The sequence below is a fragment of the Haliotis asinina genome, chromosome 4 (genome assembly GCF_037392515.1).
Source record: "Haliotis asinina isolate JCU_RB_2024 chromosome 4, JCU_Hal_asi_v2, whole genome shotgun sequence".
In the NCBI taxonomy this organism is placed as follows: domain Eukaryota; kingdom Metazoa; phylum Mollusca; class Gastropoda; order Lepetellida; family Haliotidae; genus Haliotis; species Haliotis asinina.
This window is the reverse complement of record NC_090283.1, coordinates 321,958-349,803: the sequence shown is the minus strand read 5'-3', so window position 1 is coordinate 349,803 and position 27,846 is coordinate 321,958. Positions and strand designations below refer to the sequence as shown.

Genomic DNA, 27,846 nt, shown 5'->3' with positions numbered 1-27,846 from the left:
TTCCACACTACCTGTGATGATTGCACAGTGCTAGACAATACTCAATGACCTATCGAATGTTTTGAAATACATACCACTTGTTCTACTACACAAAATGTATCAAAAAGTACTTGTTGCTAGGCAGCAGTTGTGTATCTCACCTCTCGCTGTCATGGACTCCTCAACCAGGGACTGTCTCAGATCTTCAAATTCCACCCTCAACAGCTTGCATACTGAAACAACAGCAACACAAGCAGTTCAAAAACTACCGCAACAACAACTCCATCATCAGCTACATTGACAGCAAACACCACTTGCAATAAGCATCAACTCTAGTCAGTAATATGGTAAGTCTGTTGCCTATCATCCTTTTTGACAAATTCTTTCCAGTGTGTCATTTTTGTGCTTGCTATACCCTTTGTTTGTCAAATGTCTTGTTTGTCAAGAAATGTGTTTGTCAAATATCGTGTTTGTAAAAAATGTAATTTTCTGAATAAAATTGAATTTTTTTTATACGCATCCTGTCTCATGCTTTTAGGCTTTTAGAAGTTCCCTTGTTTGAAGTGGACATACAATCACATTCACCCACGAGTAGCCTCCCTTTTCCTGCCAATGCCAGTCACATGACCTGCCATGCTTGTATGTGTTACGAGTGTGTATTTTCTGTATATGTTGTTGTTAATTAAATAATAATTATAATGTGTCACATTTCATATAATAATTGATCCACATTTTTAGGATTCTCGCAGCAGACTTGTCCAGGAATTATCTGCCCTTGACTAACTGTTTGTTTACAGTGCCGGGAGACTGTTTCGAGGGCATTCTATGGTGTTGGCGATGGCCGTAGTTGCTCGTACTTTTGTGAAATGACTGAAAGTATATATAAAGGCTGGTTGTCGTGTTATGAGCAACACTTTCACATTCATTCACTGGAGTATATCATCATCAAATCGCTGCCAACACTTTATCCGTCAATGCCTGATCTACTGCTGTCAGACCGCTCACTGTGTTTCTCACAATTGTTTCTCTCTCGCACTAAGACTTTCGTGAGTTTGCTATACTATATATTTTGTGACCCACTGCCTTAGATTTGTCTCATTTGTATTGTATTTGAAATCTGTATTGTGATATTGACTTGTGACTTTGCATAACTTGCTCTCTCATTGCCTTAACCCCCTGGATGCCACAGGGACATATATGTCCCTGCTCTACATACCTCACTTGGAAGTCTAATAAAATTCTAAATATACCACGCATATATAAATACTTCACAGTTTTGAATTCTGAGGATAATTCCCAGTTTCTTGATACCATCCACTATTATCTCAGACCAAGCTAAAGTGCTTAAAATCGCCTTTCAAAATAGGCTTCATCGTAAATGTCACCATTTTTCAAACTGTACAAAATTGAGATTCACAGCATTATATGCAGTATGTTTTGAAATGTGAAAATAGGATAATTACTGGGAGTTATGAATTTCAAAAATAGCATATTAACGATCACAGATATCAAGTTTTCATGTAACCAGTAATGATAATTCTGAAACGTCACCGATGTACCCAGAATCGGTTGGGATGTTTTCGAAAATACACTTACACAAATGCCGAAGGGTCACTGCTTTCCGCTATATTGGATAGTGTTTACAAAATCACGTTTCGAAAAGGCCGGTATTGAGACGCCTATTGCATCATGTATACTTCATAGTTAGCTGCAACAAATGCATCAATGAATTCCCCAAACATCTTAGAATCAAATTACAAAAGGTCTTTGTCACCAATACCAACTGTCTAGACAAAGCGAAACGAAATATACTCTGGATGAAAACGAACGCTGTGCTCGAAAGACAGTGCTTGACTGAAATGTAAACAAAGAAAACTTCCAATTTTACACTGCGTGGCATTTTTGGAAATTTTCCAACATCCAGCAGCCTAATCATTGCTTACAATGGCTCAATACGCTTAGTATATTCAGGGGAAGAGTATCGTAGCAAGAAAAAGCAAATTGAAAACAGATACAATGAAAGCATTTGGTAATTCATAAGAAACTGTCAAACTTATAGTGCAGCGTGACGCCATGACTGACGCAAAATCACGCACAACGACAACGGTACTTATCGGCATTTCTGGCTTCTTCCGTCATTTACAATGTAAACGACAAGAACATATAACAATACACAGATAGTCAGAATAATTCTGATTACTTACATCTCACATTTATGTACAAAAGATCCCTGAATCAAGCAAAAAGTCCTTGCAAAACCCTGTGTACCCTTCTCAGCAAAGCCGCCATTTTGAAAGAAATCGGTCATCGGTAGCGATATCACACGTCAACATTGTTGCACATATTAGGCAATTTCTTTGAGGTGAAGGTTGGTTGAACAAGAGTAAACGCAATGCCCACACCATTCTGATTGCACTTTTAGTATTGTGATGTATATTTTGCGCATCGTTCAGATATTTTTTCATGAAACTGATTTCAGTATCTAAATATATCCATGTTCAACACCATATCATGTGTGGATATAAGGTATGCGTTTATATTCTTTGAAAGCTTTTGATTGTTTGAATAATACTTACATGGGAAATTGACTCAGTAAGTGTACTTACCACATTTTAAGCCTCAACACAAATGTTGGAAGATCACACGTAGCCATTACTGCAACATGTGCTTTAGTTCCCATGGTGTACAATATTCAATACGTTGGGACAAATAATGCAGTTTCATATGAACAGGTTTATAAACAGCGATTTAATTCCAACTTATAAGTAAAACGGATAATATTAATGAAAATGACTTGTACATTTTATGAAATGTAGGGCACACATACTACTATTTAAAGGAATTGCCTTGTTCATTGTATTGGTTTGTGTCGTTTTTATAGACAAAACAATTATGAATATTAATTGACCAGGTGCGAGTTTGTCAAAAACGTTTCATGATTCATTATCATTGTTTTTCGATAATAAAGTCAATTCAAATTCGATTAAAATATATCTGATGGCAGAATATCTAACTCAAACAATATTTATACGAAAATTGTTAAAAATATATAAACCAGGTCATGTCTTAATTTGGACAAGCGTTACGTCCATATTCTAATACTTCTGTACTGAAAAAGCGATCTCTTTGTACCTTTCATTGCATACTTATGAAGTGAATTGATTTCATAATCATAAGAAGAAAAGTCTATTTCCTAAATGAATATTCAATTTTCATTTACGCTACATTGATGCTAGGCAGGTGTGCGTGTTGCTCACAATGAGATATGTAGTAGAACCGTGTAATTGTTGATATATTCAGGACACTATTACAGTGATAAAACCATTCATTTTATATTTTGGCTTAAAACTGTTGAATTGTGACACAGAAGCTGAGATCTTTTACACATTGAGTGGAAATTAGGTTAGATATATACTAATCAACAACCAGAGTTGTCTTTTTCCGACATCACAAAATGCACAAAACATGCCGTGACGTCAACTAAAATGTCGCATGATTTTCATTCATTTCATTACATTTGAAAATGTGGCTGTTACTCTGTTAATAATGATGCAAAATTAATCAAAATACATCTACACAAACAGGAGAATATGGGAATCTAAGAACTAAAATATGTATCGGATTGGGACATCCAAATCGCTATTACCTGCTTTTTGATGTAGAACACTGGCATCATTTCTTACAAATTGTGAAACTACCAAAAGGTATCCTCTCACATTGGGGAACTTTGTATTGGAATAGTTTGGTTCACTGTGAATAAAACATCACGAAAATATACTGTCGGTATCCACAGCAAATTCTCTCCATGTGATCGGAGTTACATTGACATAATGTAAACCATAGCTGAGTTATGCCCCCTTATCTTTATATGTGCATGAATACTCTGTCGACGTTTGACGTCATAGTAGAAAATTTTTGACATTTATTGCAGGTCATTTTTGATTTTGTGATTATGACATTATGCATTAGCACATACATCCATTTCATATACACTTATGTCGTTCAGATATCAAGCTGTATTTTCTTCACTCACACTTTCCGTAAAGATGCCAAATTAAAAAAACTGTAGCAGAGTGCTTTTATTGGTGCACGATAAAAAAACGGAGAAATTTACTGTTTTTCAACACACACACAAGTTTTGGACAACCTTTAGCAGTGTCTATTTCTCAGACCCCTGAGGTAGCCGCAGTTATATCTATACCAACTGATGGGAAATTAAGTATTCTATATTTCTGTGCAATTTTATAGCCGTACGCAGATCCAGTATCACTTTTCAAACCTTACGAATATGTGCGCCTAAAAAAAAAATTTGGCATCCAGGGGGTTAATACAGTATCTGAATATTTTAAACTTGTCTTTGTTCTGTTTTGCTGGCTCACAGGGGGTTAGTACAGTATCTGAATATTTTAAACTTGTCTTTGTTCTGTTTTGCTGGCTCACAGGGGGTTAATACAGTATCTGAATATTTTAAACTTGTCTTTGTTCTGTTTTGCTGGCTCACAGGGGGTTAATACAGTATCTGAATATTTTAAACTTGTCTTTGTTCTGTTTTGCTGGCTCACAGGGGGTTAGTACAGTATCTGAATATTTTAAACTTGTCTTTGTTCTGTTTTGCTGGCTCACAGGGGGTTAATACAGTATCTGAATATTTTAAACTTGTCTTTGCCCTGTTTTGCTGGCTCACAGGGGGTTAATACAGTATCTGAATATTTTAAACTTGTCTTTGCCCTGTTTTGCTGGCTCACAGGGGGTTAATACAGTATCTGAATATTTTAAACTTGTCTTTGTTCTGTTTTGCTGGCTCACAGGGGGTTAATACAGTATCTGAATATTTTAAACTTGTCTTTGCCCCGTTTTGCTGGCTCACAGGGGGTTAATACAGTATCTGAATATTTTAAACTTGTCTTTGTTCTGTTTTGCTGGCTCACAGGGGGTTAATACAGTATCTGAATATTTTAAACTTGTCTTTGCCCTGTTTTGCTGGCTCACAGGGGGTTAATACAGTATCTGAATATTTTAAACTTGTCTTTGTTCTGTTTTGCTGGCTCACAGGGGGTTAATACAGTATCTGAATATTTTAAACTTGTCTTTGTTCTGTTTTGCTGGCTCACAGGGGGTTAATACAGTATCTGAATATTTTAAACTTGTCTTTGTTCTGTTTTGCTGGCTCACAGGGGGTTAATACAGTATCTGAATATTTTAAACTTGTCTTTGTTCTGTTTTGCTGGCTCACAGGGGGTTAATACAGTATCTGAATATTTTAAACTTGTCTTTGCCCTGTTTTGCTGGCTCACAGGGGGTTAATACAGTATCTGAATATTTTAAACTTGTCTTTGCCCTGTTTTGCTGGCTCACAGTGGGTTAATACAGTATCTGAATATTTTAAACTTGTCTTTGTTCTGTTTCGCTGGCTCACAGGGGGTTAATACAGTATCTGAATATTTTAAATTTGTCTTTGTTCTGTTTTGCTGGCTCACAGGGGGTTAATACAGTATCTGAAAATTTTAAACTTGTCTTTGTTCTGTTTTGCTGGCTCACAGGGGGTTAATACAGTATCTGAATATTTTAAACTTGTCTTTGTTCTGTTTTGCTGGCTCACAGGGGGTTAATACAGTATCTGAATATTTTAAACTTGTCTTTGTTCTGTTTTGCTGGCTCACAGGGGGTTAATACAGTATCTGAATATTTTAAACTTGTCTTTGTTCTGTTTTCCTGGCTCACAGGGGGTTAATACAGTATCTGAATATTTTAAACTTGTCTTTGTTCTGTTTTGCTGGCTCACAGGGGGTTAATACAGTATCTGAATATTTTAAACTTGTCTTTGCCCTGTTTTGCTGGCTCACAGGGGGTTAATACAGTATCTGAATATTTTAAACTTGTCTTTGCCCTGTTTTGCTGGCTCACAGGGGGTTAATACAGTATCTGAATATTTTAAACTTGTCTTTGTTCTGTTTTGCTGGCTCACAGGGGGTTAGTACAGTATCTGAATATTTTAAACTTGTCTTTGTTCTGTTTTGCTGGCTCACAGGGGGTTAATACAGTATCTGAATATTTTAAACTTGTCTTTGCCCTGTTTTGCTGGCTCACAAGGGGTTAATACAGTTTCTTACATAGTTTGTCATAACGTATGTCTGACATGGTTAGGGTTAGAGAGATATGAGAAACATGAGAAACTACTATGAGATCCAATGTGCCATGAGTGGGGAGGTTAGGATTCAGGATAAGTATAAAATATCATTTTGTTAAGAAAATTGCACAAAGGCGTGCCCCATTTATCCGAACCTCAGATATCCAGAAAACTGTCTTTCTGAGCTAAAATTCCTTAAAACAAATTCACAATGTTGTAAAATTAGACTTATTCAGAAATCTGGGTTCCGCGACTGGATGGTCATTTTCACATACAAAATGCTAAATTATATGCAATTTTGTCCCTTAAATCAAGATGGCTGAGCACTGTCAGTATGTTTACACACACAAATACCACTTGGTCTTGTGTGCCCTAACACGAAAGAAGATAACAGTCTTTGAAGTGTGAGAAGATTGATTATCTGTAATTAGCAAGGTGCCACTGAATAAATTTTGAGGGATGTTAATTTGCCCATCAATGATAAAATGTTAATTGTAAAAGGCACATACTTTTGGCGATAACATGGGTATCACAGAATTCACTTATTCATACTACGCTTATTCTCGTGGCTGATTAACACGATTTAAGTCTAGACATAGTGTCTCGAGCAGGAAATATGAAGGTGAAGCAGCAGGTGCTTGTTGATGTGTCATCAATCTAGATGAAATGTGTCCTGATATATATTCACTCTGTTGAAGATGGTTTGAGGGGACGCAACGAAGTGTCTGCCATGACATTCCATGCTCTGGGAATGTGGCATGCCTTTATGTACAAGTTCAGCTCATCAAGAGTGTGATACAGTTGAAAGGTTAGCTGTAGGAGTGTGTGAGGTCTTGTTGATCCTTGCTCATTTTTGTAGAACATTACTGTGGAGCTGTCTGTATGGACCATCAGTAGTTTGTTCTTCAATGCTGTTGAACAATGTCTTACTGCGTTGACTACAGCCCTCAGGACCTAGTTGTTGATGTGAAGGGTGTTCATGACTTGTCCAAGTTCTGGTTGCAACTCTGTAGTGGGCTCCCTCATCTACATAGAGATGACTGTTGCAGTGCGGCTCTGTCAGATAACTTCCTGCACAAACATTCGACCTGAGTCCACCAGAGCAGGTATGGTCTCAGTTTGTCAAGTAGGACTATCCAATTCGAACTGGTCACGTGAGTATTTAGGAAACATTGTAATGGTTGTAGTTGTAGTCAGGTCTTCTGCTGAGGTCAGTAGACGGAGAAACCACTGCCACTGTCACAGTAGTAACAGAGAGAGTAGTGCTTGCTCTATCATAGCCTGAATATTGGTCCAGTGGTCGTCCAGGACTACAATGCAATTCAGTGGAGTAATGAATCAAAACCCTTGGAATTGTAGATCCTGTTGCAACTCAAGCTCCGATTTTAGTAGAGTTACAAGCCACGTGAGTCGAGTGAGCAGTCTGACGATGAAGTCCACGTATAGATAGGTTGTGATGGGCTTGGTTACCCAAGTAAACAACAAAGGGGTCAGTGATATTCCAAATGGCAGGATGTTCTACTGGAAGTGATGACCATTGAATAAGTGGTGCAGATATTTTCAGGACTGCGGATGTCAGGAGGCCAAACTAGAAACCAAACTTCTGTAAGATTTGATAATGACATTGTTAAAACTGTTACTCTTAATGCAACTGAACTGACAGGAAATAAGGTGCCACAAACAGTCGCAATGACTTGTGTACTTGCCATGCCTTCCCAGTATGCCATGCCGGTCAGTGATTTAGTTGATAGCCCTATTATACCTAATGACTTTGCCATGCTTAATTCTGCCATGCCAATATATTCATCAGTCAGAATCTCACTGACAGGTTTTCGTCATTGGGAGTGTCAATTACTGTGCCAAATACTATACCTTTCACTTATGCTGAACAGCCACAACAACCTCCTGTTTTAGTATATACTCAGTGTAGCCGTGCTTGTATGGTTCGGCTCTGGGCTGTGACTCAAGAGGACAGACAATGATGATGATGATAATATGATTTATTGCAGTGCTGGATGAGGCTGTTGTTGAGCCAACCTGAGGAAGGGAAATATGTTTCCAGCTCAACAACAGCAAGTGGAGTCATAATATCTTTAACCAAGTAAATAATTTTTAACAAATATTAAATAGTTTTAAATATCACAGTAAATTATGCTAAATATATTATCTAAGATATCAGAGACCAGGTAAAAGATATTGCACTATGGAATAAACTTTGAGCACATGGCATCAGCCATGTTTAAATATACACCAATTTTATAATTTAATATTTTTAACTCAATAAATATGATTATCAATTAAATAATACTTTTGTTATTATACTTTTATTATTTGAAGGACATTTTGCACCTTTTGATAGAGAATTATGAAATATAGAGGCAGATGGAAACAGATAGAAAAATGGCCATACCTGAGGAAGGGAAATATGTTTCCAGCTCAACAACAGCAAGTGGAGTGAGGTGGAAAACAGGTGGCCAAAGGAAGTAAGAGGTCAGAGGACACAATAGCCAATAAGGAAGTAGGTAGCACATCAAAGGAAGTCTTTGATGTGACCTATAAATAGAAAAGGGAAAATCCCAAAGAATGGGTTACCTGGCTAAGAATAGAGAGGAAATTAAGGGAAATCCCTGTTGACAGGGCTCCAGGAAACAGAAGGAAAAGGTGAAGATGTTATAGAGGCGGCATTCAACGGCAAAGACTGAGACAACATGGAACAGATAATGATGTTTATGATACATGATGTTTGATTTGATAATGATCATGATCATGATGTTTATGATATATGATGTTTGATTTGATAATGATCATGATCATGATGTTTATGATATATGATGTTTGATTTGATAATGATCATGATCATGATGTTTATGATATATGATGTTTGATTTGATAATGATCATGATCATGATGTTTATGATACATGATGTTTGATTTGATAATGATCATGATAATGATGTTTATGATATATGATGTTTGATTTGATAATGATCATGATCATGATGTTTATGATACATGATGTTTGATTTGATAATGATCATGATAATGATGTTTATGATACATGATGTTTGATTTGATAATGATCATGATAATGATGTTTATGATATATGATGTTTGATTTGATAATGATCATGATAATGATGTTTATGATATATGATGTTTGATTTGATAATGATCATGATAATGATGTTTGTGATACATGATGTTTGATTTGATAATGATCATGATAATGATGTTTATGATACATGATGTTTGATTTGATAATGATCATGATAATGATGTTTGTGATACATGATGTTTGATTTGATAATGATCATGATAATGATGTTTGTGATATATGATGTTTGATTTGATAATGATCATGATAATGATGTTTATGATACATGATGTTTGATTTGATAATGATCATGATAATGATGTTTGTGATACATGATGTTTGATTTGATAATGATCATGATCATGATGAATTATGATTGAACTTATGAGTTTTACGAATATATATAACACTGCTACATCAGCAAATGCCAAATATGGCAGAGTTGTTAATCTCTTCATGTTATGGCGTCCGTAGACCATCGTTGCAAACTTTGTCAACGGACGTGAGTGTGACTTTGCCCTATTGAAGATGGCTTTGTCCACCCTCATTTGGATGAAAGGTACCAGGTTTTGGTGGGCAAGTTAGGAGGAAAGGCTAAGAAGTTGGCTGAATCTTATAAGTTTGAAACCAGTCACTACACAATGGCCCTACAAGCTTGATGCTGAAACTGAGAGGATTGATGTAGATGGAGTAATGAGGAATGCCACACCCTGACTTCAAGTAAAGGATGGCACACAGTTTTGCGCAACTGCGGAGTCAATGCTGTCAGCTTGAGGAGGACAGAGAAACATTTGAGAAATCAGCCTGATTTAGCTGCGGTGCACAATCTCATGGGTTATTAAGATGTTCCACCAAGTGAGACTGTTAGACAACAAGAAGTCTCTATTGAGATTCATATGGCATGATCTAGAAGGTGATAGAGACCAGGATGTATATCAGGGAGAAGACTTACTTTTCTGAAAACTTGTAGCCCTTGTTGTGCTACTTAAACACTCCGGAAACATATGAGTGATCCCAGAAACAGAAATGAAAATGTCTACCAATCTGTAGCAAATGTGTATTATGTTGACAATTGTCTCCAGAGTGTATTTACTATAGCTGAAGCTAAAGACCTTGTCCACCGAATGAGTACCTTGCTAAACGAAGGAGGTTAGGGTTAGGGTTAGGGTTAGGTTATACCTAATGACCTAACCCTAACCCTAACCTAACCTAACCTAACCTAACCCTAACCCTAACCCTGAAGCTAAAGACCTTGTCCACCGAATGAGTACCTTGCTAAACGAAGGAGGATTCCATCTCAGACAACGGGCAAGTGATATGTCCAATGTGGTCCTCAGATTGTGAATTGTGGTTGACCTTTGATGATTGTCAGCCTTGCGAGGGTGCTCGTGGTCTGAGATGGCATTGTGAATCAGATGAACTAAGTTTCATGTTCAAGGAGGTACCATATGACCCGCTTGGGTACCGTACACTGCACTAGCAAATTGTATTGTTCAGAACCTTTGTAACAAGAAAAAGGACCTGAGTGTGCCACTAGAATCAGGAACATGATCTGTGGGAAGTCTGGGAAAGTGAACTGAAGGTCAGAGTCCAAAATAGGTTACCCAGATGTTACACACCATTGCACATTGACCCAAGAACTGCATCCAGAGAACTCCACATATTCTGTGATGTTTCTGAGAAACTGTGTGGTTCAGTTGCCTAACAGAGACTGAAGATGGAGAGATCTTTGTGAGGTGCACCAAAATGTTAACGACAATTTATAGACATGAATTATGTGCTCTTTGACAGGTGCACAACTTGCAATTGTGCTCCAGAAAGAAATTATCCTTCCAATTGCTAACATGATTCTTTGGAGTGAATCTACAACAGTGTTTGAGGTTAAAGTCTGAGTCATGTCAATACAAAGTGTTTGCTGGCACTTGTATATCAAAGATTCAGACCCTGAGTAATGTGACACAGTGGCACTATGTGGACACATAGGACAATACAGCCGATGATGTTAAACGAGGGAAAACACTCTCGGAGCTCAGTGAGGACTCACATTGGAAACTAGGTCCACTATTCCTGTCATTGCTGTGCCATAAGTGGTACGACCAAGAATGTTCTGAGGTGACCAATTCCACACAGTGGAATTGAAGTGAACATTCTGTTCTGCTGCTGTGGTATCAGATCCGAAGACAGTAGATCCAGCTGAATGTACTAGCTGGAATGAACTTGTGATGAAAACCATGGATGGCTCTGATGGGGCAGTTGAACCCGCTGAACAGTGAAAAGCCACAGTACAGGAATTACTGCGAGATGTACAATTGCAGTGTTTCGGTGAAGACCTTGCAGCACTTGAGAATGGTGAGAGATTACCTTCAAACAGTCAACTAATGCAGCTTGACCTTGTGTTTGACAGTTTTTACAGTTAATCCATGTTAGTGGATGTCTCTGACGCTCTGAGGAACTTCCAGATGACACCTAACATCCCATTGTACTTGATGCAAACACTGTTGGTGGATGTCTCTGACGCTCTGAGGAACTTCCAGATGACACCTAACATCCCATTGTACTTGATGCAAAACACCCAACAACCCATCTGCTCATCAGCAAATATGACACTCACTTGTTACAAAGTGGAGCAGAGAGTGTGCGTTTGCCAAGGTTTGGCTATGTTATCGGATACTGCATGGATGAGAAGCTGTTTGTTTCCACCAGAGGAAGTGACACTGTAGCATGTTAGAAATGGTGAGCAAATCCACAAATCCCCCAAATGGCAGACTTGCCACATGCACGCTTGAGACTCTTCAAACCACCATTTTAATCCTGAGGAAGTGATTGCTTTGGACCAATGCACGTGAAAGTTGGACAACGTTCAGAGAAAAGATGGGATATCATATTCTAATGTATGACTACCTGATCAGTTCATTTCAACCTCCTTAACAAATTGGACACTGATGTCTACTTGATGGCAGTATGATGTTTTATAGCATGTTGAGGGTAACCATTTGAGATTTGGTCAGTCAATGGAACTAATTTCAAACGAGAAGTCAAGGAACCCATTAAGGCATAAGTAGAAATGGTGTCATCACTGACAACACAACTTGCTAAACCACCAAGAGCTCCACACTTTGGAGGTACATGGAAGAAAGAAATCAAATCCGTAAAGTATGCACTTCAAATTGCCCTTGGAGATGAAAGTGTCACAGTACCAGTACTCCAAACTGTATTAGCTGAATTAGAAGGAATGCAAAATCAAAGCCTTTGGGCTACGTCTCATTGGATGTGAGTCACACGGACACAGTGACTCCAAATGCTTTTGAACGGTTGCAGTGACAATTCTTCGCCACATGTTGTGCATCCAGAAGACACGATACTTGGTCTCTACAGATGGTGGCACAGTCAAGTTCTTGCTGATCACGTTTGGAAACATTTCATTCATGACTACTAACCTGAGCTACAAGTGAGGCAGAAATGGCAGAATGATCAGAAAGATCACAAGGATATTACATATGGGGATGTGGATGTGTTAGACGTTAGTTAGTCAGCAGAACACAAGGATATTACATATGGGGATGTGGATCTATTAGATGTTAGTTAGTCAGCAGATCACAAGGATATTACATGTGGGGGATGTGGATGTGTTAGACGTTAGTTAGTCAGCAGAACACAAGGATATTACATATGGGGTTGTGGATGTACTAGATGTTAGTTAGTCAGCAGATCACAAGGATATTACATGTGGGGGATGTGGATGTGTTAGACGTTAGTTAGTCAGCAGAACACAAGGATATTACATATGGGGATGTGGATCTATTAGATGTTAGTTAGTCAGCAGATCACAAGGATATTACATGTGGGGGATGTGGATGTGTTAGACGTTAGTTAGTCAGCAGATCACAAGGATATTACATATGGGGATGTGGATGTATTAGACGTTAGTTAGTCAGCAGAACACAAGGATATTACATGTGGGGATGTGGATGTGTTAGACGTTAGTTAGTCAGCAGAACACAAGGATATTACATATGGGGATGTGGATGTGTTAGACGTTAGTTAGTCAGCAGAACACAATGATATTACATGTGGGGATGTGGATGTGTTAGACGTTAGTTAGTCAGCAGAACACAAGGATATTACATGTGGGGATGTGGATGTGTTAGACGTTAGTTAGTCAGCAGATCACAAGGATATTACATATGGGGATGTGGATGTGTTAGACGATAGTTAGTCAGCAGAACACAAGGATATTACATATGGGGATGTGGATGTGTTTGATGTTAGTTAGTCAGCAGAACACAAGGATATTACATATGGGGATGTGGATGTATTAGATGTTAGTTAGTCAGCAGATCACAAGGATATTACATATGGGGATGTGGATGTATTAGATGTTAGTTAGTCAGCAGATCACAAGGATATTACATGTGGGGGATGTGGATGTGTTAGACGTTAGTTAGTCAGCAGATCACAAGGATATTACATATGGGGATGTGGATGTATTAGATGTTAGTTAGTTAGCAGATCACAAGGATATTACATGTGGGGATGTGGATGTGTTAGACGTTAGTTAGTCAGCAGATCACAATGATATTACATATGGGGATGTGGATGTGTTAGACGCTAGTTAGTCAGCAGAACACAAGGATATTACATATGGGGATGTGGATATATTAGACGTTAGTTAGTCAGCAGAACACAAGGATATTACATATGGGGATGTGGATGTGTTAGACGTTAGTTAGTCAGCAGAACACAAGGATATTACATGTGGGGATGTGGATGTGTTAGACGTTAGTTAGTCAGCAGAACACAATGATATTACATGTGGGGATGTGGATGTGTTAGACGTTAGTTAGTCAGCAGAACACAAGGATATTACATATGGGGATGTGGATGTGTTAGACGTTAGTTAGTCAGCAGATCACAAGGATATTACATATGGGGATGTGGATGTGTTAGACGATAGTTAGTCAGCAGAACACAAGGATATTACATATGGGGATGTGGATGTGTTTGACGTTAGTTAGTCAGCAGAACACAAGGATATTACATATGGGGATGTGGATGTATTAGATGTTAGTTAGTCAGCAGATCACAAGGATATTACATATGGGGATGTGGATGTATTAGATGTTAGTTAGTCAGCAGATCACAAGGATATTACATGTGGGGGATGTGGATGTGTTAGACGTTAGTTAGTCAGCAGATCACAAGGATATTACATATGGGGATGTGGATGTATTAGATGTTAGTTAGTTAGCAGATCACAAGGATATTACATGTGGGGATGTGGATGTGTTAGACGTTAGTTAGTCAGCAGATCACAATGATATTACATATGGGGATGTGGATGTGTTAGACGCTAGTTAGTCAGCAGAACACAAGGATATTACATATGGGGATGTGGATATATTAGACGTTAGTTAGTCAGCAGAACACAAGGATATTACATATGGGGATGTGGATGTGTTAGACGTTAGTTAGTCACCAGAACACAAGGATATTACATGTGGGGATGTGGATGTGTTAGACGTTAGTTAGTCAGCAGATCACAAGACCTGTTAGTCAGCTTATCCTGCTATGCCCTGAGGATTTACAAAGCATGGACTATGTTGATGATGATTGGGATATTAACTGTTTAAGTTGATAATTGTTTTCAAATTTTGTGTCAAATTTGTGGACTCAAACTGTCCCTATGCCCTGATTTTAATGTATATACGACCCACCCAGTTACCTGAGGACTGTATTGCTCAGCATTTTTGTAATGAGGGATTGTGGGTAATACACGATACAACTGAGCACATGAGTTTTGAATTTTTGCCTTGATGTTGATAAAAAGTACTGGTGCCTAAAAAGCGATCTCATAGATTTTTCAGATATAAAACCCTGAATTGGGATCCAAAGTTGCTTCCAACTGTCTTGGCGATGGAGGAGGGAGTGACAAGCATTGCAGGCCATGTGTCCAGTATTGGCGGGAAAGACACAGAGAGGCTGCGTGTGGGTGACTGATTGTACGTCTGCTTCAAGAAATGAACTTCAAAGGGATTTCAAGTGTTCCACTATCTTCACACAGAGGGAGGAGATAATAGCATGAGTCAGGAGAAGGGAAAATTTGTGTTTCTCAAATACTGTGTTTGCCAAATATTGTGTATGCCAAACATTGTGTTCAAAAGTACATGCATCAGAGGACTGTGATCGAACATGAATATGAAAGTTTTGTAGTCAGGCAAGTAATATCTGAAAATGTCAGAGCTCACCCTTCTGCAGTGTGTTGTAGTTGTCGACGTCGCAAGCCTGATGTTCCAGTATGGACACAAAACGGACATTTCCCAGATGCAAGATGGCTGCTAAAGTAGTGGTGAGACCCATCACATCCTGAAGATACAACAGAGAGGTTGCTGTCTGTCTCAAAGAAACTTTCACTATGTGTGCTGTGGAAGAGGTGTGGGAGAGGTGGAAGATAGGAGGTCAAGTGGTCTGGTGGTGCTGTGGAAGAGGTGTGGCAGATGTGGAGGAATTGAGGTCAGGTGGTCTGATGGTGCCGTGGAAGATGGGAAAGGTGGAGGATGGGAGGTCAAGTGGTCTGGTGGTGCTGTGGGAGAGGTGGAGGAAGGGAGGTCAGGTGGTCTGGTGGTGCTGTGGAAGTGGTATGGGAGAGGTGGAGGAAAGGAAGTCAAGTGGTCTGATGGTACCGTGGAAGATGGGAGAGGTGGAGGATGTTCGGTCAAGTGGTGTGGTGATGCTGTGGGAGAGGTGGAAGATGGGAAGTCAAGTGGTCTGGTGGTGCTGTGGAACAGGTATGGGAGATGTGTGGGAGAGGTGAAGGAAGGGAGGTCAGGTGCTCTGATGGTGCTGTGAAAGAGGTGTGGGAGAGGTGGAAGATGGGAGGTCAGGTGGTCTGGTGATGCTGTGGAACAGGTATGGGAGTGGTGTGGGAGAGGTGAATGAAGGGAGGTCAGGTGCTCTGATGATGCTGTGAAAGAGGTGTGGGAGAGGTGGAAGATGGGAGGTCAGGTGGTCTGGTGATGCTGTGGAACAGGTATGGGAGAGGTGTGGGAGAGGTGAAGGAAGGGAGGTCAGGTGCTCTGATGGTGCTGTGAAAGAGGTGTGGGAGAGGTGGAAGATGGGAGGTCAGGTGGTCTGGTGATGCTGTGGAACAGGTATAGGAGTGGTGTGGGAGAGGTGAAGGAAGGGAGGTCAGGTGCTCTGATGGTGCTGTGAAAGAGGTGTGGGAGAGGTGGAAGATGGGAGGTCAGGTGGTCTGGTGATGCTGTGGAACAGGTATGGGAGAGGTGTGGGAGAGGTGGAAGATGGGAGGTCAGGTGGTCTGGTGGTGCTGTGAAACAGGTAGGGTAGGGAGAGGTGGAAGATGGGAGGTCAGGTGGTCTGGTGGTGCCGTGGAACAGGTGTGGGAGTCTTGGTAGTCTTGTGGGAGAGTTGTGGGAGTGTTGTAGTAGTGATGTGGTAGTGATGTGGGAATGATGTGGGAGCGTTGTGGGAGTGTTTGTGGGAGTGTTGTGGGAGCGTTGTGGGAGTGTTTGTGGTAGTGTTTGTGGTAGTGTTGTGGGAGTGTTTGTGGTAGCGTTGTGGTAGTGTTTTGAGAGTGATGTGGGAGTGATGTGGTAGTGTTGTGGGAGTGTTGTGGTAGTGATGTGGGAGTGTTGTGGGAGTGATGTGGTAGTGTTGTAGTAGTGGTGTGATAGTGGCGTGGTAGTGGTGTGAGAGTGGTGTGGTAGTGTTGTAGTAGTGGTGTGATAGTGGCATGGTAGTGGTGTGAGAGTGGTGTGGTAGTGTTGTAGTAGTGGTGTGATAGTGGCGTGGTAGTGGTGTGAGAGTGGTGTGAGAGTGGTGTGGTAGTGTTGTAGTAGTGGTGTGATAGGTAGCGTGGTAGTGGTGTGAGAGTGGTGTGGTAGTGTTGTAATAATGGTGTGATAGTGGCGTGGTAGTGGTGTGAGAGTGGTGTGGTCTTGGTGTGGTAATGTTGTGAGTTGTCTGCATCATGTCAATAGTTCAACTGAGTCTGCTGGTGTCACACCTGACTGTTGAGGTTCCCTCACCTCACTAGCAAATCCCACATACTGGAGACAGTTCTTGACATCCCAGAACTTCTGGCGGTCCTCAGACACCAGCTTGTGCTGGACATCACGGCCATCACACTGCAGATAACTGCACACATAAAGTAGGAATGAAAACCATTAGAAACACACTATCCAAAAGTATCAGCTAAATTCCTAAACTGAGTTAACAAAGAATTTATCTGAAAAATGCTGATTAAATTGGTTTTGACTTTTGTTGTTTCCTGGTTCTAATGTGACCAATGTTTGACTTGGCATATCATGACATCCACACCATGACGGATACCAACCTGAAATCAAACTCTTTGTCAAACAGACAGCAGCTGGCCTCCTCTGGGGTGATGCCAGACAACATCCAGTAAAAGATATGGAAATTTCTCTCTCCTCGACCCTGGTGAACCACTCGGGACTTCTCAAGCAAATACTGGGTCATCTTAGCTGTAACAGAAACCAAAAGTTGGGTCATCGTAGTTGTAAGAGAAAACAGATCTTGGGTCATCTAAGCTATAACAGAGACCAGATGTTGGGTCATCTTAGCTGTAACAGGGACCAGATGTTGGGTCGTAGTAGCTGTAACAGAAACCAGATGTTGGGTCATCTTAGCTGTAACAGAAACAAGATTTTGGGACATCTCTAAGCTCCAACAGAAACAAAATTTTCGGACATCTTAGTGACAATGGAAATCAGATGTTGGGTCATCTTAGCTGTAACTGAGATGAGATGCTGGGTCATCTTAGCTGTGACAGAAAGAAGATTTTGGGTCATCTTAGCTGTGACAGAAAGAAGATTTTGGGTCATCTTAGCAGTGACAGAAAGAACATTTTGGGTCATCTTAGCTGTGACAGAAAGAACATTTTGGGTCATCTTAGCTGTGACAGAAAGAACATTTTGGGTCATCTTAGCAGTGACAGAAAGAAGATTTTGGGTCATCTTAGCTGTGACAGAAAGAAGATTTTGGGTCATCTTAGCTGTGACAGAAAGAAGATTTTGGGTCATCTTAGCTGTGACAGAAAGAAGATTTTGGGTCATCTTAGCTGTGACAGAAAGAAGATTTTGGGTCTTCTTAGCTGTGACAGAAAGAATATTTTGGGTCATCTTAGCTGTGACAGAAAGAACATTTTGGGTCATCTTAGCTGTGACAGAAAGAAGATTTTGGGTCATCTTAGCAGTGACAGAAAGAAGATTTTGGGTCATCTTAGCAGTGACAGAAAGAAGATTTTGGGTCATCTTAGCTGTGACAGAAAGAACATTTTGGGTCATCTTAGCTGTGTCCGAATGAAGATTTTGGGTCATCTTAGCTGTGACAGAAAGAAGATTTTGGGTCATCTTAACAGTGACAGAAAGAACATTTTGGGTCATCTTAGCTGTGACAGAAAGAAGATTTTGGGTCATCTTAGCTGTGACAGAAAGAAGATTTTGGGTCATCTTAGCTGTGACAGAAAGAAGATTTTGGGTCATCTTAGCAGTGACAGAAAGAAGATTTTGGGTCATCTTAGCAGTGACAGAAACCAGATGCTGGAAGTTGGTTTTATGTCACTCTGATAACAATAGCAATATCACAGTGGAGAACTCCAGAAGTGGGTTTCCCACCTTGTAGCCACGGGAGGGACTACCACAAAACTGCCACACCATGAAGAGCAATTTTCACTATGACGAGCAAAAGCTTTAACCAATACGCAACTCCACCACACCAAGTTTATGAGAAATCAGATGATGAGACATCTTATCCATTACAGACACGTGATGCTGGGACACCTCAGCTGTAAATCATACAATTTATGTGTACTTTTATTGTACTCTGTACTGACCTCCAACAATGCCTCCATCCATTGAGTAGCTGACCTCAAGACACTTTGCGAAACGGCTGGAGTTGTCATTCATCACTGTCCTGGCATTGCCGAAAGCTTCCAGAAGAGGGTTCACCTGTATCAACAATCATTGTTTCATCTGTATCAACAGTCACTGTCTCACCTGTATCAACAGTCACTGTCTCACCTGTATCAACAATCACTGTCTCACCTGTATCAACAGTCACTGTCTCACCTGTATCAAGAATCACTGTCTTACCTGTATCAACAATCACTGTCTCACCTGTATCAACAATCACTGTCTCACCTGTATCAACAGTCACTGTCTCACCTGTATCAAGAATCACTGTCTCACCTGTATCAACAATCACTGTCTCACTTGTATCAACAGTCACTGTCTCACCTGTATCAACAGTCACTGTCTCACCTGTATCAACAGTCACTGTCTCACCTGTATGAATACAGCAGTGTCAACCTGTTTTAGTTTTCGTCTGCTCAGTCAGTTGTATCTATGTGTACCTGGTTTATCTATCTGCTCAGTCATCTGTATCTGAGTGTACCTGGTTTATCTATCTGCTCAGTCAGCTGTATCTTAGTGTACCTGGTTTATCTATCTGCTCAGTCAGCTGTATCTAAGTGTACCTGGTTCATCTATCTGCTCAGTCAGCTGTATCTAAGTGTACCTGGTTTATCTTTCTGCTCAGTCATCTGTATCTAAGTGTACCTGGTTCATCTATCTGCTCAGTCAGCTGTATCTAAGTGTACCTGGTTTATCTTTCTGCTCAGTCAGCTGTATCTAAGTGTACCTGGTTTATCTTTCTGCTCAGTCATCTGTATCTAAGTGTACCTGGTTCATCTATCTGCTCAGTCAGCTGTATCTAAGTGTACCTGGTTTATCTTTCTGCTCAGTCAGCTGTATCTAAGTGTACCTGGTTTATCTTTCTGCTCAGTCAGCTGTATCTAAGTGTACCTGGTTTATCTTGCTGCTTAGTCCAGTTTCGGTACTCTCGGAAACACGGAGGAGATGCTGAACCAGGAATTTGCATGATTCCGTCTTCCCAGACCCACTCTCACCACTAATCACACAGCATTGGGACATCTGACATGACACCAGGTGGCGATGTGCTTGCTCCGCAACAGCAAACACATGGGGGCTGAGGGATGTCAGGTGGTGACAGTCATGGTACTCTCTGCTGATCTGATGACAAGGAGAACATCCATCAGTCATGTGTTCCACATAATCATAACTTATACCAGAATCAACAAAGATAGCAGTTCTACAAATACTACTTCTGTCATTTGATTACCTTTTCCATGAGATTTGCCCACAGCTTTACTGGTGTCCTCCATATAGTCCACTAGGACTGTGGGAGTTATCTCCCCTTGTGGAATTGTGGCAACCACGTAAACCTTCCTAGGGTACTTCGAAATGTATGTATTTGTTGGGTAGAGGTAGGGTTCAAAACTGTTTTATCACAGCTGATAATGTACAATGTTCTTACAAATACAAACACTTGCCTGTTGTGTCCTACAAGAAGCTAAGTTAGTACAGACTACTAACATCGATAGAGAAGACAACCATAACAAACACACTAAATGTTAACCTGCGTGGTTGTGGAATTGAAGAATTTTGTGCTGCCCACTTAATTTAATTGGTGGAAGCTTTAAAAGGCCTTTTTTGGTTTACGATACATTTCATGACATTATCAGAGAATTATGATTTCTACAAAATTTCTTTATTATTTATTACCACAACAAGCACTATACATTAGGATTCAGATATTAGGAAAATATGCACATAGAATATTAATTTCATCATGATAAGTAACAGATTAGAGAATGACTCCTGTCAGAAGTAATAGAACTCATCTCACAGACATGCTATTGAAAAAAGGTTTAAGTTATGACTACACCTATTCACAGATGTTGTTGATAAATCCTTGCCTTGAGACATTCAGAACGGCACTGTTAGATGAACCCTCCAGTAAGACAAGAGTTATGCCTAGACAGTTTAATAAACTGCTTTGCTGAGGTAGTAAACATGTCATCACCATATTAGAATGACATTGTGCAAACACTTCAAATCAGGGTCACTAAGACATGGCTCAGCGCAAGCGCATCTATTGTAATCCAAGCTATAGTCTATACATCAAAGTAGACTCATTAAAATCAGTAAATCAGTAAATCAGTAAATCAGTAAATCAGAAAATGTGCCAGTGGAATTAATGCCACTTGAGATAGGATTAACTCAAGATCACTACCCCCTGCCTGGTCATTCCAGTTGGCCACATCCCTCTCTGCATATACGGTATTTCATTGGCTATTATAGGGCACGCCTGTCTTGTATCATTTAACAAATCGTAATCATTTTATTGTTTCAAGTTCAGTTTAAATAAGTCACCAATGCCAAGTATTGGGCAGACGGGTTTAAACGTCCAACACTGATCAGCTGTAGTCCTCAGCCAAGAGGGTTGTACTGACTCTATGGCCATCCTAAAATTGTAATTAGCTTCTTGCAACTTTGGACTAATTCCCCATAAGCACACCAGCATGTCAGTTAGAATAAGGTTTTCCTTGAAACACAAGACCCTTATCATAACAACATCACAGTGACTTCATCAAGTCATCACTCCAGGTTCGTCTCATCTGAAGGGCATGAGTGGAGGGTTTTATCATTGAATGGATAACATCTAGTGACCAACCTCTGTCAACTACGCGTGTTCATGACCATCTCAGGGTGAGACTGCAAGAAAGATCCATGTGTTTGTATCAACCTACCCACCCCACCATACAGATCCACGTAAACAATAATAGACAATAATATGTGTATTTATTTGCGCCCAACTCCATTCACAGGGAGAATGCTTTTAGCGCTAACAGTCAAAGCATGCATATTTTTACCCTGGATAACCCAAGCTGCCTGTTTGGTGCTAGAAGGTCACCTGGGTATCCCACCGGGTACCCATTTTCTACTGAGTGAACAGAGGCAATTTTCAACAAACTCACTTGCCTATCACATGTGCTTTGTTGTGGGACAGGACTAAAGTCCTAAAAACTGAGCTCAGGAGTCAAGCTGCCAAACACGGTCACCCATCCAAGGACTGTTCAAGATCAACGTTGCTTAACTTCCACTGATTTGTGACCTGAGCTCCATGCACAGGACCACACACCACCACCACCATGTACATACTTATAGCATGCCACTCCACACACCAAGGTCCAAGGAGGTCCATATATTTGCTTACAGCATGCGACTCCACACACCAAGGTCCACAGACCTCCATATATATACTTACAGCCTGTCACTCCACACACCAAGGTCCATGGAGGTCCATATATATACTTACAGACTTGGCGTAGTATGGCAGCTCCATGAAGGGGTTTACAGCCAGTAGGATGTCCCCAATGTATGTCTGGAACATGAACCATTTATTGTGGTGACTTTTGAGAATAAAGAAACATTATTTTTGACCAGTTGTGTTGATATCTTCCTAATTGAGCCTATGGACGTAGATACATTATCTGTATTGCTTGTTTGTATTCACTCCACCACTGACTGTAGCCACATATATAATTCTATCTGTATCAGCTGTGGACATGTGGGCATGCTTACATATTTAAGTCTACCTGTATTGACTGTGGCAGGGATAAACCTGGCTCAGAAAAGATATGAGATAAGATCTCACATGGGACCAAATACATGAGATTTTTTCAAATCTAATGAGACTTAAATGTTCATGGTCATTCAGAAGAAAAGGAATAAACAACAAATAGGACATTGCCAGGGTTAGTCATTGCCAGGGTTAGTCATTGTCAGGGTTAGTCATTGTCAGGGTTAGTCATTGCCAGGGTTAGTCATTGTCAGGGTTAGTCATTGCCAGGGTTAGTCATTGTCAGGGTTAGTCATTGCCAGGGTTAGTCATTGTCAGGGTTAGTCATTGTCAGGGTTAGTCATTGCCAGGGTTAGTCATTGTCAGGGTTAGTCATTGCCAGGGTTAGTCATTGTCAGGGTTAGTCATTGTCAGGGTTAGTCATTGCCAGGGTTAGTCATTGTCAGGGTTAGTCATTGTCAGGCTTAGTCATTGTCAGGCTTAGTCATTGTCATAATCAACTCTAAGTCCACCAATCATGAATACTGCAATGAATTAACTCTTTCAACACCAGTCAACCAGAAATGAATTAACTCTTTCAACACCAGTCAGCCAGAAGCATTTACTGCCATGACGCATAGTTCACAGATACTCTGAGGTCATAGATGACGTCTGTGTTTATCAAGGCAAATATCAGCTCATAAATCAGTGTCACTACATACCATACATCATTTGAAAGGTACTAACCCTACTGTTTATATATATGAAAGTTATGTTTTATCATATTATTTACAAAAAAATGACTACAACTTCAATAAGTTAAGTTTTAACGAAAACGAAGGCTAATACAATTATATGTGCAGATAAACCACGCATAAAGGAAGCAAAGACTGGGGTGAGTTTCTTCCATTCAAAACATTCATGATATCCCCTTCCATTTTTCTTTCATATTTTCATCTTTACACAATCAGAAAATTACTATTTAGGACACAAACAACACTCTACTGCGAAGTTCAGTGTTTACCATACTCCTTGCAGCGCAGCTCGTTTTGTACAGTACTGTGTATCAATGTTTGAAATTCCATACCGGAAGCTATTAAAAATAGGTAGAAATAGGCAACATCTTTGACAGAAACAAAATAACGACAAAGCCTTTCTTAGTAAAATAGATTTAAACACTCTATTATTTCTACTCACACAGGTGAGCAGGATGTGATTTTAAATTGCTGCAGATAAATTTGAGCATGATTTTACAGCAATTAATGGAAGAAAATCGTGATATCGCAGCCGAAGCCAGTCCCTGCTGTGAACATACTTACATATATAAGTTTATCTGCATAACGTGTTTGTAGAGTCTCCACCATCGTCTTCTCTGTCAGGTCAGTGAATGTGGTGAGGTCATCAGTCATATGCCACATCGGAGGACTGGCCTGTGAAGAAACGTACATACATATTTACATCAAAAGAGCCATCCAATCACCACCTATAAGCAGCAGTATCTGTTCAAACATGGTGGTAATAGCAAAGATCACCATTCTGAAACACTTTCAGAAGGCTCCACACTATGTAATGAAGCTGAATCTAGAAATACAGAATCAGATTCAAAATCTGATAAAAATTGATCACCTCTTCAAAATCTGCAACTCTCCATATAGCCGAGACATAAGCTGTATCACTGCTGGCCTCATCCTCATCTTCATCCATCCCAGCATGCACTGCTCCCTGTTGACCATAGCGGATCTGTGATTCCAGCAGCTTGTCGGACCGGGACAGATCCATATGAGCAGTATGCCTAAAGCAGATACACAGACCCATCACTCACTGCACAACAGACCTGTCACTCACAGTACAACAGACCCATCACTCACTGCCCAACAGACCTGTCACTCACAGTACAAGAGACCCATCAGTCACAGTACAACAGACCTGTCACTCACTGTACAACAGACCCATCACTATACAACAGTGCAAAGTGGTGTTTGAACAGTGGTACTGTGGTGTGGGTACTGTGGTATGGATAGTGGGGTGTAGATATTGTGGTGTGGGTACTGTGATGTCGTTACATTGGTGTAGGTACAGTGGTGTGGGTGCTGTGGTGTGAGTAGTCAAGTCAACAAGTCTTTTATTTCGTATGAAGGCCATCGGCCCATATACAGTTATACAGATAAATACATATATATGTTGAATGATACACAAGTACAATGTAAACACGCTTATGACAACATAAGAGGCACCATGGGATACAAATGACAATTCATTGATAAAAAACGAGAAGAGAAGCAGACTTAGAATACATCCCTGCCTTAATCCTATTGGGCAATCATAATAATCTGATAAAATATTATTACTTTTTACACAGGCTTTAACCAAACTATAAATACTTTTCAGTGCTCTAAGCATCTTTCCATTTAAACCAGTTGCATAAAGACAATGCCATAGTTTTTTACGGTGGATAGAGTCAAAGGCCTTTCGGAAATCAACAAAGGCGACATATACCTTCTTTTTCTTCTTCAGTAGGGTTTTATGAATGATAGCATATAATGTGAAAATGTGATCTGCTGCTGAATATCCGTTTTTAAAGCCAGCCTGAGTTTCTGTCAATTTGTCTCTTAGGGTAGCCCAATTAGTCAATCTTGCATTAAGTATACATGTGTAAAGTTTACTCACAGTACAGAGTATAGATATCCCTCTATAGTTTCAGGATTGTCTCTATTACCCCTTTTATGTAGAGGGATGATAATTGCCTTTGATCACTGGTCAGGAAATAAAGCATCATTGGAGAACTTATAATTTTAACTAAAATAATTTGCCCAAGAACGGGATAATAACGGCTTCTGAACATTTTAACATTTCAATTATGATATGATCATTACCTGGGGATTTACCATTCTTTAAGTGCTGGAGTGCATCAGGAATTTCTTTATTAGTTATGGGTGCTCATCAAGAATGTCTGAATCAAGATCTTCAAGCAGATTGTCATCTTGGACGGATGTATCATTATTAGCGCCAAGTAGATCTATGCTTTGGAATACATTCTTAAAATGATTCAACCAGCTGTCAAGTTCAATATTACAGTTTCTGTTATCACGTCTGGGAATATTCCTTAACTCCTTCCAGAGGAATCTAGAGGAATTATTAACAGTATTTTTAAGAATATCTCTTTTTCTGTTCTGGTAATCACGCTTTAATATTCAACAAACATTTTTATATTTGTTTCTCATCTTGTCTAAATCGTCTCAAATGCTGTCGTGCTTCTTGCTTAGTTTTTTTACAATTCAGAGTATAAAATCCTGTGTTATCGCCAACTGATCCACTTTTAAGGGATTTTTTCATACATTCAGATGCGGAAAGAACAGCTTTCACAAACATATCTAAACTGTTGTTAAGTATACCGTCAACTTCATCCACCATATCTTGAAATGAGGGACATGTGTTACTAAGGGAAATTAAACATTCCGATGTCTTGTTATCATTCCACTTGAAAGTAAAACCGCCTTCGGCATGTGGCATAGGCTTAAAAGATATATCATTCACAAGTCTACGAGTAGAACCTGCTACAGAGTCGACACAGAGAATCACGGGCATATGTTTAGATTCAACTCTAGAATCAACTATAACATCATGTTGGATATTGATTAAATCAGCAGTACCAATAAAGTACATTGGTGTAGGTACTGTGTTGTAGGCACAGTAATGTGGCTGCTGTGGTGTGGGTGCATTGCTGGTGCAGGTACTGTGTTGCAGGTACCTTGGGGTGGGTACCGTGACATGTGTACTGTGGTGTGGGTACTGTAGTGTAGGTACTGTGGTGTGGGTACTGTGTTGTAAGTGCTGTGCTGTAAGTACTGTGTTATGGGTACAGTGGTGTAGGTATTGTGGTATGGGTACTGTGGTGTAGGTGCTCTGGTGTAATTACTGTTGTGTGTGTACTCTCTTGAAGTGTACTATGGTGTGGATTTAGTTGTGTAGGTACTGTTTAGTAGGTACTGTGGTGTGGGTACTGTATTCTATGTACTGTGGTGTGCTGGTACTTTGGTGTAGGTAATGTGGTTTAGGTACTGTGGTGTGAGTAATATGTTGTAGGTACTGTGTTGTAGGTACTGTGGTTTGGGTAGTGTGGGTACTGTGGTGTCGTTACATTTGTGTGGATACTTTCATGTAGGTACTGTGTTGTAGGTACTGAGCTGTGCCGGTACTGTGGTGTAGGTAATGTGGTTTGGGTACTGTGATGCAAGTACATTGGTGTAGGTACTGTGTTTTCAGTACTACTAATATGAGTACTACGGTGTGGGTACTGTGGTGTAGGTAATGTGGTGTGGGTACTGTGTTGTAGGTAATGTGGTTTAGGTACTGTGGTGTGAGTAATATATTGTAGGTACTGTGTTGTAGGTACTGTGGTTTGGGTAGTGTGGGTACTGTGGTGTCATTACATTTGTGTGGATACTTTCATGTAGGTACTGTGTTGTAGGTACTGAGCTGTGCCGGTACTGTGGTGTAGGTAATGTGGTTTGGGTACTGTGATGCAAGTACATTGGTGTAGGTACTGTGTTTTCAGTACTACTAATATTAGTACTACGGTGTGGGTACTGTGGTGTAGGTAATGTGGTGTGGGTACTGTGTTGTAGATACTATGTTGTAGGTGATGTCGTGTAGGTACTGTGGTGAGGGTACTGTGATGTGGGTACTGTGGTGCAGGTACTATGTCATTGGTACTATGGCGTGGGTACTGTGGTAGGTTTTGTGATGTATGTACTGAGCAGTCAGTACTGTGTTCCAGGTACTGTGGTGTGGGTACTGTGGTGAAGGCACTGTGGTGTGGGTACTGTGGTGAAGGCACTGTGGTGTGGGTACTGTGGTGTAGGTAATGTGGTGTGTGTACTGTGGTGTGTGTACTGTGGCGTGGGTACTGTGGTGTGGGTACAGTGGTGTAGGTACTGTAGTGTAGGTACTGTGGAGTGGGTACTGTGGTGTAGGTGCTGTGGTGTGGGTACTGTGGTGTGGGTACTGTGGTGTAGGCACTGTAGTGTAGATACTGTGGTGTGGGTACTGTGGTGTGCGTACTGTGATGTGGGTACTGTGGTGTGGGTAATGTGATGCAGGTTCTGTGGTGGGGGTACTGTGGTGCGGGTACTGTGGTGGGCGTACTGTGGTGGGGGTACTGTAGTGTGCATACTGTACTGTAGGT

The 27,846-nt window shown here is 40.3% G+C and overlaps 1 protein-coding gene across 3 annotated transcripts in view; it reads right to left on the bottom strand.

The window, feature by feature from the left end:
* The window catches only part of LOC137280690 (unconventional myosin-XVI-like), a 236,700-nt gene that overhangs the window by 161,081 nt on the left and 47,773 nt on the right, over nt 1–27,846 (bottom strand). For all 3 annotated transcript variants that reach the window (XM_067811903.1, XM_067811906.1, XM_067811904.1), the window contains exons 8-16: nt 24,288–24,453; nt 23,981–24,091; nt 22,419–22,484; nt 20,042–20,269; nt 19,072–19,186; nt 17,554–17,701; nt 17,246–17,354; nt 15,446–15,563; nt 141–212 (exon numbers count right to left, since the gene is read on the bottom strand). In XM_067811903.1, coding sequence (XP_067668004.1) covers nt 141–212; nt 15,446–15,563; nt 17,246–17,354; nt 17,554–17,701; nt 19,072–19,186; nt 20,042–20,269; nt 22,419–22,484; nt 23,981–24,091; nt 24,288–24,453 — 1,133 coding nt within the window. The remainder of the gene's footprint in view (nt 1–140; nt 213–15,445; nt 15,564–17,245; nt 17,355–17,553; nt 17,702–19,071; nt 19,187–20,041; nt 20,270–22,418; nt 22,485–23,980; nt 24,092–24,287; nt 24,454–27,846) is intronic.